Source organism: Myxocyprinus asiaticus, chromosome 31, assembly GCF_019703515.2.
Source record: "Myxocyprinus asiaticus isolate MX2 ecotype Aquarium Trade chromosome 31, UBuf_Myxa_2, whole genome shotgun sequence".
Classification (NCBI taxonomy): domain Eukaryota; kingdom Metazoa; phylum Chordata; class Actinopteri; order Cypriniformes; family Catostomidae; genus Myxocyprinus; species Myxocyprinus asiaticus.
Window position 1 is genome coordinate 34,875,272 of NC_059374.1, and position 13,332 is coordinate 34,888,603.

At 36.0% G+C, this 13,332-nt stretch overlaps 1 protein-coding gene across 5 annotated transcripts in view; it reads right to left on the bottom strand.

Moving 5' to 3' along the window:
- LOC127421982 (gamma-aminobutyric acid type B receptor subunit 1-like) overlaps positions 1-13,332 on the bottom strand; it is a 71,225-nt gene that overhangs the window by 41,734 nt on the left and 16,159 nt on the right. For all 5 annotated transcript variants that reach the window (XM_051665261.1, XM_051665260.1, XM_051665259.1 and 2 more), the window contains 3 exons: positions 10,892-11,052; positions 3,215-3,349; positions 557-727 (listed from right to left, as the gene is read on the bottom strand). In XM_051665261.1, the coding sequence (XP_051521221.1) occupies positions 557-727; positions 3,215-3,349; positions 10,892-11,052 (467 nt within the window). The remainder of the gene's footprint in view (positions 1-556; positions 728-3,214; positions 3,350-10,891; positions 11,053-13,332) is intronic.

The following is a 13,332-nucleotide window of genomic DNA, read 5'->3' on the forward strand; positions in this document are numbered from 1 at the left end:
CACACAATCTTACAGTTTTTCTCACTCTGCTAAGACACATTTCTCAAAACTATAACCACAAAATCAAAACTACTAACTCAATTGTTGAAACCACAAACATTTAGGACAAAATCAAATGCTTTATTCAAAATTGTATAATTATTTATATAATTCAAACTTTCCCTTCAAATGGCTCACAAAACCATCAAATACATGATAAACTGAATGTTCTTTGGAATAATAGAACAACAGAATAATAACATCTTACTACAGTAAATAATCATTTATTATAATACATTTCGAGCATGACATAAAACATTCGTGATTACAGAAATGTTAAGACAGAATTTACAGTAACAGTACAGATTTGCAACTTGTGTGAAACACAGGAATAGTGTTTATAGTTATGAGAAATTACACTTTCTTTTGGAAAATGAAGCTATGGTTTATGATTTGTGGCTTATGGAATGGACTATAGTGTCTATGCAATTGAGAAAAACTGTAACTCCTAGTAATATGACCGATGAAATACACTAAGTTGAATGAAAAGAGAGAGAGCTCTGCATGCATGACTGACCGAGGTAAAGACTTCAGTGGTCTGCTGGATTGTAGCGATCTTTGTCCATCCCCACTTCTGGAAGAGCCGCACACGGGTAGGATTATGCAAAGTTGCTGACGGGTGCGTACGGAAGAAAGTGGGAAAGCGCTGTCGGTTAGATAAGGCTGGAGAGCTAGAGCCGTACGAGAACTAGAGAGAAAGAAAGACAGCATTGAAAATGTTTATTCAGCTATATTGCTGACCTTATTTGATGCATATGAAAAGAAAAAAAAACACTGAGCAAAGAGTGAGTCAGATTTTTCCACACACTGTAGGAGAGATTAAATGTCAACCCAGTCAAGTCAGAGCTTTGTGAACACTTGAATAAATAAGTCAATCTGCTTTGTCATCCACTGCTGATGTGTCAATACCTGGGAAGGTATGACAGAGGAATGCTAACTAGAATTGAATCTCTTTTTTTTTTCAAGCAGTAAAAAAGGTTCCTTGATAACATTTGTCTGAACTATACTGGTGTAATATTTGAACACAGTAATTTAGTTCTCAAAAGCAATCTCTGTTATTATGTACTAGAGTACAAACCCATTGAAAGAGAAAGTTTTTCAGGCATCCTTGGAGAGATGGTTAGTTAAAAGTAACTTCTCTAATTAACATTCAGAAAAATGTCAAACTCAAAGTTTTGTTCACACATGTTAATTTGATGAGGACAAATCAGGGTTAAGAACATTATTTTCCAAAATTGTGCAATAATAGGAGGAAAGCAGTTGATTGAATGAGAATAATTGGAAAACTTTGATTACACTCCCAAATTGCTTAGGGTACTTTGTGTATTCTATTCCTTTGATCACTTATCTCACTTTCTCTTTTGGTTCTCTGATTTTCTTGACAGTTTTCTCAGACTCAGTTCTCAGTTTTTATTCGTCAGCTTCTTCAATACAAACCATCAACAAACTGCTCTCATAAAGTCAACAAGATCACAAGTCCAAATTCTTTTTGTTCCTTGACTCACAAACAATGCAGAACTGTCTGTTCTTTTAATGGCCATTTTACTCTTTCAAATTCATAGTCTACTTTTAGGTAAACTCTAATTTTGATGAAGAAAAAAAATTATATGGAAAATTTCAATTGATTTAAAGTAAAATTATTTTAAATTCCTTAAACAAGATATCCATATTAAGATAATAAAACCTGTTTTCAGAGAATATTTAAAAAAATGCAAAACCACGCTGGTAATTTATATATATATATATATATATATATATATATATACACACACACACACACACACACCACATATTTAATGCCACAACATTAAAACCACCTGCCTAATATTGTGTAGGTCCCCCTCATGCTGCCAAAACAGCGCCAACCCGCATCTCAGATTAGCATTCTGAGATCATATTCTTCTCACCACAATTGTACAGAGCGGTTATCTGAGTTACCGTAGACTTTGTCAGTTTGAACCAGTCTAGCCATTCTCTGTTGACCTCTCTCATCAACAAGGCATTTCCGCCCACAGAACTGCCACTCATTGGATGTTTTTTGTTTTTGGCACCATTCTGAGTAAACTCAAACTTTTTGTTTTGGCACCATCAACCATCCATTTGATTATCTAATCAGCCAATCGTGTGGCAGCAGTGCATAAAATCATGCAGATCGGGAACTTCAGCTAATGTTCACATTAACCATCAGAATGGGGACAAAATGTGATCTCAGTGATTTGGACCGTGGCATGATTGTTGGTGCCAGACGGGCTGGTTTGAGTATTTCTGTAACTGCTGATCTCCTGGAATTTTCACGCACATCAGTCTCTAGAATTTACTCAGAATGGTGCCAAAAACAAAAAACATCCAATGAGCGGCAGTTCTGCAGATGGAAACGCCTTGTTGATGTGAGAGGTCAACAATGGCCAGACTGGTTCGAACTGACAAAGTCTACAGTAACTCAGATAACCGCTCTGTACAATTGTGGTGAGAAGAACAGTATCTCTGAATGCTATTCTGAGCTGCGGGTTGGTGCTGTTTTGGCAGCATGAGGGGGACCTACACAATATTAGGCAGGTGGTTTTAATGTTGTGGCTGATCGGTGTATATACAGAGCAAGCATAACATTGCCCCCAGACGGATGTGAACCAACAACTTTCTGTTCCACAGTTCAGTGTGCTATCCACTGCACGACACAGCCACAACACTGCCAGTCAACAAAGGGACATACCATGCTTAGAGGAATCACAGCCAAGCACAGCTTTTACCATGATCATCTTTATATTCATGTAACTTTTCAACAAAGATGCAAATCAACATTTGATTGGGAAAAGCCCAGCATCTACTCAGAAAGCACAATACAAAAATATCCAGAACTACACACATTTCTAATGCATGACTTGCTGAGGTAGGTATAGATCCAGGAACCTTCCGTTTGACATTTCATGACTTAATCCAAGATGGCAGCCACTGTAATGGGCAGAGTTTTAAAGTAAGGAATCATCAGGAGGAGAGTAATCAGACAAAACAATTTTGTCTCTAGGACAAACGGTTCAAAAGATATGCACAAAAGATTTTTGACATGGTGGTGGCACTATAGAGTATGTCCTAGAGACCCCAAATTTAGTATGGGGGCTATTCATGACCATCCCATCAGTGTGTTAGAGTTAGATAAAAATGTATATGGCACACAGACCACTATGAGATTCCACATGCGTGCTGCCTCAGCCACCAGCGTAGACACGGAGCTGCAGCCTGGCATCAGGACGATCTTTATCGGCTCTGTGTATAGTAGATCATACAGCAGCTTAGTGGCCTCTCCTGGATCACACTGAAAAAAGATGTAAAATTATGGATGAGTTTTCATTTTGGGCTAAATTTTAAATTCTTTTAATTGTGGATCGCAAGACTGCACTTGAGCATGTCATAAACAATCAACAGTTGATGGAATCAGCATAGAAACATGGTACTATCTCATTAGACTGCAGTGTGTACGAGCTGTAGCTGTAAGAAAAGACCTCGTGTGCTGCCCTATTGCAGTTCACTGTGACACATACAGCAGGAAATTGTTCACAAATAAGGGGGTGAAAGCTTGCATGCAGCCGATGTAGTCACACTTGGAGATGGTTCCCTTGGTGCCCTTGGTAACAATCAGCAGAAACACTTAATTACTGGAACAGTTTAACACACTTTCATTTTTGTTAAAGTTAGAAATAAATGAGATGGTGCTAGCCTCAAAATTGAAGTCAGACAGGAACTGTTCTGGACCCCACAAAATATCACTGAAGAAGAATCTTTGCAAAAGCTTTGGCAGGCGTGAGGTGTTTAGTTTGGAGTTCACGTTTATTCAGAGAACGCTGCCAATCCATTGATTTAAATGGGGATGGTGTGTTTCAAATAAGTAGAGGAAAAAGGCACATTTTGCAAAGTGGCGCTCTGTCATGCAACCAAAAGCTGAGGAAATCTTTATTTGCCATATTCCTTGTTTCTTCACACCCTCAAAACAGAGCTTATGCATTCCTATCTGTCCAATCCCACAGCTGGTTTATCTGTGCCAAACTAGAATAAACTGGATCAGTTTGTCAAATATGATTTTGTCTCCTGTTCCAATTCTTTAAATTTGAGTAACTGTAATAGTGATGCAAAACAAAACAAAAGTAACAAAAGTAACACTTTACAATAAGAATCCATTCGTTAACATTAGTTAATGTATTAGGTTTCATGAACAAAGAACAACACAGTTTTAATCTTAGTTAATATTAGTTAATAAAAATACAATTTTCATTGTTAGTTCATATTAGTTCATAGTGCATTACTTAATGTTAACTAATACAACATTTGATGTTCAAAATGTATTAGTATATGAAACTGAAATTAACATTAACCAAGATTAATAAATGCTGAACCTTATTGTAAGTGTTACCAACAAAACAAGTATGAAAAAAGGGTTAGGACATTTTTTCTCTGAATATCTTATCTTACACAATTTGCTTCTCAAGTATCCAATTCCCCCTCTTTTTCACCAATATTTTTGTCACTCTCTACTATATCTGTCTAAAAAAGGAGGCTAAAACATAAAACTTAAAAGAAGAAACACTGAGTCACAGAATGAGTCTATAAAGGTTAAAAATAAAAACTGTAACTTAAAGCGCAAGCCACTATCCAGATCTGTTGCAACCACTCCCTTTGTTTACTACAGAGATCCAAATGCTAAATGTCTCATTCCAACAGAGCAAAACATGTACAAGCCTTCCCATGACTCAGACTGTAATTGAGCCTTTATCTGCTGCTCTGCCGTACATTAACTTTAAAGTGTTGGTTTGTTATTTCGAAGCAGCGATGCTGCGACTTTGAAACCCTAATACAAATGAATAACCCATGCAATGGATATGTAAATCCTTCTCGTTACAATCTGGATACAACAGATGCCAATTAAAACATGGAAAGCACAAGTGTCTCATCAGGGCATCTCTCTCTCTACCTCTGCCTCGCTCTATCATGGTTAATAATTGATCAAAGTTTGCAGGCTGAGCTTTGATATATCCATGGCAACAGTCTGGAGAGGGTGAGTATATCTGTGGAAGGGGGTCCTTGTAAATATTTTCTCTAACACACATACACACACACAGGCTGGACCACAACTTGAACCGGTGCCTCTGACCAGTCCTGCTGGCTTGTTCGTGATTCGAGAAAAAGCAAACAGAAAACTTCAGCAAATTATGATTCCCTAACACAATCGATGTTCGGTTTGAAAAGTAAATCACGATTTTATAGTTTAACCACAACTGTTCATCACACTGTGCGTGAGTTAGGTTTAGCTCCATTGACAGCACAAAACCAAGAATGTTGCCAAATATTCAATATTAGGGGGACTAAAGGTAAAAGAATTAAGAATGTGTCATTGAAAAATGCATATTTATAGACCAAAATTCTGAATATTGAAAACAGTAATTATTAATGAGCCCATTTACATGTACGCAATACGCTGATAACTCCAAAAAATCAGCATATTTAAAAAATCAGAAAAAGTACGAAAACTGTGTTTACATGAGATTGAAAATAATCGTTTAATTAAGGTGGATTGTAAATGTTTCAAATTTTTAAAACATAGGGGGGAGATTGGTAAAGTGGGACAGTTAAGCTCATTGTATCCATATGTATTTCCATAAATTAATAAACTAATCATTGGGAATGAAACAGTTAACTTTTCGAGGTTTCAAATTGATGATTTTACATCAGGATGTGTGGCAGAGCGCATGACCACCGTTTGAAAAAGCAATGGTAAAGAAAAAGACAGAAGTTTGAGGTAAATCAATGTTATAAAAAAGTAAAAGTTGACAATGTTTATAAATGTTACATGTGATGATTTATGATGTGAAATTGTATAAGCAAATGTACAAATGTATTCCAAATCTGTAGATATTTTCAATAGAATCCTGCCTGAAACAAAATCTGGCAATTGGTCAAAAAAGGTTCTTCAAAGGTTCTTTTCTGTAGTATTGAGTATTTCTTCACTTTTGACTACGGTAGGAGACATCCTAAGCTTTCTATAAAGGTATAATATCAGGTTATGTGGCATTTGAATCATAATTAAAAGTGCCAAGAAAAGTAAAGTTTCCAAAAGTGTCCAACTTTATCCATATACACACTATTGTGTATCAAAAACTAAAACTAAAGTGAATTTGTTCATTTTTATTTGAGTTCTTTTCAGAATTATGAAAAAGTATTTATAGTTTAGTTTCAGTTTTTTCCAATTATTTTAGTTCTTTATTTTTCTTTCAGGTAACGAAAATGTTTTATGTAGTTTTCATTTTAGTTTTCTGTTAACAATAATAACACTTGTATAAGAATGTGCATGTAAACACTCAATGGTGCTTGCTAAAGCAAGAACCACTACTACTATTCCTTTTATCCTTAAAGTTAGGGATATGAACAAACCCCTAAAAATAAGCACTAAACTTTGGCGTGTAACTTATCTGGCAACGTTTGTACCAGACATGAATGCTGCCTCAAAATGAGTATTCAGATTTAAAGAGCACCTATTATGGTTTTTCAAATATGACCTTTCATGTAGTGTGTTATATAGCTGTTTGTGAATGTAAAAAATTCTGCAAAGTTTCAAAAATCAAAGTGCACGACAAATGGATTTATTGACTCCCAAAAGAAAGAACCCATTCTAAACACCTGAAACGAGTCGTTAGTAATTCCAGACTTACTTCCTGTACTAACCTATGTAATTTGGTAACAATGCCAATGAAGACCCCGCCTCTGGTCTTCATTGGCTGCTCACGAACAGCTTTGACCCGCCCTCAAACACTACACTAAGTGGTAGACCAACCACAGCAGACTGGGACATCTGACCAATCAGAGCAGAGTATACTCTCTGAAAGGAGGAGTTTAGAATGAATCCTTTAGAACGGATCATTGAATGAGTCGTTTTTGATACTGGGAAAGAAAGGTAATGCTACAATTTAAACTGTGAGCAAATTAAAGTGTTTTTTGACCTTGGATGCATGTAAATCTATTGTGTGAGACCTTAAAAACAAAATTAGGCACATTTAAAAACCATAATAGGTGCTCTTTAAGATTTTCACAAATGATAATACAGACAAAAAATCCAATTGACTTACATTGAAGGAGGGACCCCAGCCATATCTAGACACCAGAAAATCATAGAGACAACAATCTAGCAACCACTTATTAATTGTGCCGGCAGGTTTTGCAAGCATAAGTGCCACTCACATTTCAGAAAATCAAAAACAAACAAATGAACTAATTTCCCAAAAGTGTCATTTTTAATGTGAAAAATAGAAAAAGAGTATTTTTTTTTTTTTTTTTTTTTTTTTGAAGGTCACCCAAGGTATGGCATGGGTTATAAAAACACTATTTAACAAATGTCAAATAAAATTGGTAATTAGGAGGTGACTTTCATGTTTTTCCGAAAATGTTGCTCTGCGTGATAATTGGTTGTTTGAGAGAGATTAAAAGAATGCCCCAACATGCCTGAGATTCTTTGAACGGTAATTTAATGCAAACCCCACATCAAATTTGATTTTCTCCCTTTGTAATTACATTTCTGAAACCAGAAGCAATTTTGATTAGAATCTCATCCAGGTATGAAGTGCTCCCCAATCAAGAGAGAATGCTGAAAATATCTTCCGGCTTAAATGTCAATGAGTCTAAGCGCTTCACACCTGCTCTTCAGTCTCCAATGCACACTAAAACTTTGACATTTATACAGTGTCGACACTCTGCCTCTACATTATTGCATTTTTATTCTTGTGCACCTGCAGAATGTCTTGGATTTTCATTAAGATTCATGAAATACTAGAACTGAGAGATGGAGATCAAAGGTTACATGCACTCAAAGAAAGGAATTTTGCTGCTTGTTCAATTTAATTAATTAAAATAAACTAAAGCAAGACAATTCCAGAACATTTTGTCACAACTTGATTTCATTGCATTCTATCCATTGAAATTTGTAAAATGGAAGTTTACTTAATCCATCTAGAGTTGGGACTACATGAATACTTTCTGTTGTGTTAATGTAGCATTGATGAAACTGGGGCGGGGATTTCCATTTCCCAGCATGGACTCAATAGTGATACTTAATACTTAATGTGATTTTGTGCAAGATGAATTTAAAGGGGGATACTTGTTAGTGTTCAGTGTTTTGTTTTTCGAGATTTAGAAGAGTTTCTGTTATGTTGGAGTTTTGAGGGTTACCATTATGATGGAGTGGAGTTTGAGTTAACGATGAGGACTTCACTGAGCAATTGCTGTGCTTACCATAGCATAGTTACTAAACTACACTCTGTATTGCTTCCAACCTGCATGTATTTAACATGCTAACATTCACTTTCACTAGCTAGTACATAAAGAAATAAAATAGATTTTTTTGAGTAATGTTGACACAGCTCATTTTATTGGGTTTACCCAGATCAACTAGGTTCTTTTTACACAAAGTGTTTGTGTGGAGATTACATAGTAATTTTAAGTTAAGAAAACTAATTTCGAACACGTAGAACCACTGTCCGTGACTGAATCAAGTTCAGCCAAAGAGCTGTTTTTTTTTAGTGATGCTGACATTTGTAGAAATCTCTTAATATCTGGTGTTGTAAAACTACACAATTTTCATGAAACTGTGAAATATTGGTACTGCTTATATAGTTGGCTTCTGTATGACAAATTGCTTGTGCTTTTCCTCATTTGGAAGTCACTTTGGATAAAAGCAACTGCTAAATCGGGGGGTTTCAACCTTTACAGACACAAGAACCCCCCTCCATTCTGCTAAATATCTTCTCTTTCTTCTCCTGGAACATCTGGAATGACATGAGAGTGTAAATGAAGACAGAATTTTGTACTTTTTGGTAAACTATCCCTGCAATACAGGTTATTTGGCTGAACACTGCACTCAGCCTAAAAGTTAATGTTCATCTGCAAGATCATGAGTGATCAGACAGGTACTGCAGATCCTTCTCCTCTCTCATACACATACATGGGTCTGCAGAAGCATCTCCTTATCCTTCCACGATCTACAGGGATGCAAGTTTGTTTGAACTGTGGTTTCACTGGTGGCTGTTGCCATGCCAACCTTCCTTTCCCTGATTCTTCCTCTATATTGAGTGTAATTGCAATGCAGAGTGCAGTTCACCAATCACAACCATGATAGAACACATCTCAGTCCACTTAGCGCACTCTTTAACTGTTTACTAGCCTTTAGGGATGCATAGAAATGTCATGCAACATCAGGGCACTGAACTGCCTCACTTTGAACTTTTGAAAGCGCTACATACTCTTGGGTGGTGATGCCAGAGATATCACAATTGCATTTGTGTGCATATATGTTTATCAGATATTGTATGGTAATCCTAGGATTAAACCCCCACTGATATTTTTGAAGATGTAAGGCAAATTATTTTCTGGTTTAAATGAGCTATCTTTATGGGTGCTGAAGGAATCAAAACTTATTAAGATAACCAACTCAGGAAGAAATGGTCCTCTCCAGCAGTGCATATTGCGCTGAATTAATCTTCATTTTGAAATTAATTGGTAACCTTTACAATACGGTTCCATTTGTTAACATTAGTAACAACAACGGTTGACATGAACTAACAATGAACAATACTTTTACATCATTTATTAATTAATGTTCATTTAAACATATAGTAATACATTTTTTACATCAAAAGTTGTGTTTGTTAACATTAGTTATTGCACTATGAACTAAGATGAACTTACAATGAACAACTGCATTTTTATTAACTAACATTAACAAAGATTATTAAATGCTGTAAACAATACATTGCTAATTGTTTGTTCATGATACCTAATAGATTAACTAATGTTAACCAATGGAACCTTAATCTAAAGTGTTACCAATTAATTTTAAATTCCAATTTAAAAATAAACAGACAAAATTAAAAATAAACAGAACAAATAAACTACAGAATAAACTTTTGAGGCAAACTCTGCAACGCTAATGGCATACATAAGCATATATGGTTAAAGACTTTTAGTGTATTTTTAGGAAGTAAAATTACTTTATGCAGCTGAAGCCTTACAGGCTGCTGATAACAGCCAAGTGAGCTTTGAAATAATAATGTACCGACAACTGCCATGTCAATTTGACGCCAACTCCTGCATCTCAAGATAAAATCATGGACAAAACATTAGGGAAACACCTGCTAAATACTGATCATTTTTGCCATCTTGAAAGAATGTTTGGTACTTATCTATGTTTCACTCCTTGGGCATGAATTAAAATTAGATTAATAACTGAAAGGAAGGTAAACAAAAGTATATCTTCCTTCCTTAGTATTTACTAAAAGCCCATAAATAAAATTAATTAAACTATAGTGTATTTCTTTATGGTTGAAGACACATTATTGCTGGCATAAAGCGTGCAAATCTCTAATAAGGTTAGTGTGGTTTTATGATGGATATATCTAATGATGACATTAAATACATTAGAAATATTTTTGCAAGTATTCAGTAACTCTCTAGCAGATACTTTGTAAGTTATGGCATTGTACTTTCACTTTGCATAATATGATCTCTGGGGAAAATCCACTAGAGAACATTACAGGCACAAGTTCTGGGACAGTTTTCAAATTCAAAATTTAGCATGCTCAGTAAAGTTGGTCAAAGATACTTAAGGTAGTTGTCCAGTACTGAAATTTTAAAACAATAAAAACTCCTTCACATATGCAGATAAAGTAACAAAACTGTAAACGTGTAACAGTATACAATTACGTAGTGGATATGCTTGCATTCACCTATTGGTATAGTTATTGATATTGCAAATGACTATAATAACATGCCATATGTTTAAAGTGGACATTGTAAATGTAAAGTGTTTCCAGGTGCTTACCATGCTGTCATAATGAATGAGCTCCAGCTCATAGTCCGGTAGAATGTCGCTCCGGTTGTTCACAAGATCTAACGCCATCTGGGCTGCAGGGAGACACGCTTGACCACCAGGCCATCCTCCACTCATGGGGAACAGAGCTCCGATGTACAGTTTTTTCTTGCCTGCAATCGCACATGGCCAGGAGAGAAAAATAAGCAGTGCGTAAAGGAGAACCACGTTCCTCCGAACTCTGTCCAAGGTACTGATCCACTCCATAGGTGCCATCAGCATCCAATTTGCTATTAAAATGCTTTCAAATTAAACTGTCCACTGATTAAAAATAAAATCCACACATGCGATTGTTCCAGTTTGTGGAACGCGTAAAGACCGACGCACAAGACATTTCGCGCGCAAAAAGACTTATGTTTAAGTGCGGGTACCATGTGTCGGTCCCTAGTAGCAATATGAAATTGGAGGCTGTTTAACCACAATCTGGATACTCGATGGGCTATATATTTTTACAAAGCATGAGGGGAAACCTTCATAAGTGGTGTGCTGAGGCGAAGCGCTTCAAGCCATGTGTATGATATTTTATCGTCTTGCAGAGTTATTGAACTCCTCTATTCTTTAGTTATTCTCTGGAATCTTTTAGACTCTTTGGAATCTTTAGAAACTTTTACAATTTTCAGAATAGTTTAGAACTTCTTTTAGAATCTACTGAATCTATTAGAATTTTTAAAATGTTTTGGAATCTTGTGACTCTTTCAGAGTCTTCCGAATCTTTTGGATTCTTTGGAATCTTCGGAAGCTTTTAGAATGTTTTTGCCTCTTCTTGCCAGTTTTTAATAAGTGCTACACCACTCCTTTAATATACTTAAACAGAACGCGCTTCGACAAAGTCTAAACCCCAAAAACTACAGAGAATATGCTTTGAATGTTTTGACTAGAAACAAATGCAGCATCGGGCAGTTACTGTTTCTTTTCCTTTCTGAACCACAGACCGTGGGTTTGTAGTACAGCTATGCCATGTTGCACGGCAGTAGAGAAAATCAGGTGGTGTTACGCGACATTGTTGGTGAAAACGCGCTCCGAAAATCCGGTCCTCGGCCGTGGCTTTATTTACCGCGCCGGTCGCGAAACGAGATTAAGTTATAAACTGTCGAGTATATTATTACGGCATCAGAGCAATTCTGCTGCACCATAATCCTTTAATCCACTGGGAGGAAAGGGGGTTAAGATTGACCACCAAATGCAGAGATCCGCACTCAGAGCAGGCAGGAAGAGAGCTGAGGCTCTGAGAGATGAACAGCGCTGTTGTATATAGAGCAGAAGGGGGAGCCTGGGGTAAGGGGGCGTGCTTAAGGTGTATATCCATTATATTCGTCCATTTTTCGAATCACTTTCAGAATCAGGATCACTTTCACTGAATCAGAATCGTTTTCAAAAGCCTTCCAGCTGAGAAATGCTCAATAAACCAAACCTATGCACAACTCTACTGTGAAACACAAAGATCTAAACCATCTGACAGACATACAGAACATAAGTATGTAAGGGTCATTGAAATAAGTTTTGTCCTAAATAAATAAGACATCCTCCATTAAAACATGTTATCAAATAATATTACATACACTGAAAACCCTATTAAGTTCATTGCGCTCATTTGATTGCGTAAACTCGTTCCCTCAATTCCATTGAGTAGTGGGGTCTCCCAAAACTTGAGTATTTAAATTCAATTAACTTGGTTTTCAAGTAGAGTGAACTTAACTATTTAAGTTGAGTTAACTACATGCAAGTAGACTTAACTCAGATTTGAATTTAAATATTGTTGTTTCTACTGTTGTACATTTTAATTGAACTGATTCAATTTTAGACCAAACAACAGCACAGATCAAATAAAGATGATAACTGATTCTAGGTCAGTTATAAAATAATTCTTTACAGAAATGCCTATATGCACAAAGAGGACTAAGATAGTGTGACCAGGGTCCAACTTGACCAAAGAGACACAGATCACCCTAATGGTGACATTACACCAAACATCTATTTGCAACAAAGCATAAATAATACAACAAAAGAGCTAAAACATCTATGAATTCTTAATAACAATTATTTAAATTCCCCAATCTGTTCCCTCTGACCAAGGAAACATAATTCAAGCAGCAAGGGATTGTGGGTAATCCCCACAGCCTCAATTTTGTATTCAATAGTTTGAGTTATTAACACTTCAAATCTTAAGTCTATGGATTTTTAAGAAAAAATAAGTTCAATTAACTTAAATATTTGAGTTATGAGTCCAAAACTTGACATTTCAAGTAATGCTTAACTTAGACAACTTGATTTTTACAGTAATGACAACTTTAGGGTTTACAGTGTAGTATTTGATGTTATACACTCTGTATCTCAGATAGATAGTAGAAAAGATGACAGACAGACAGACAGACAGACAGAGTTGCAATAAAAAG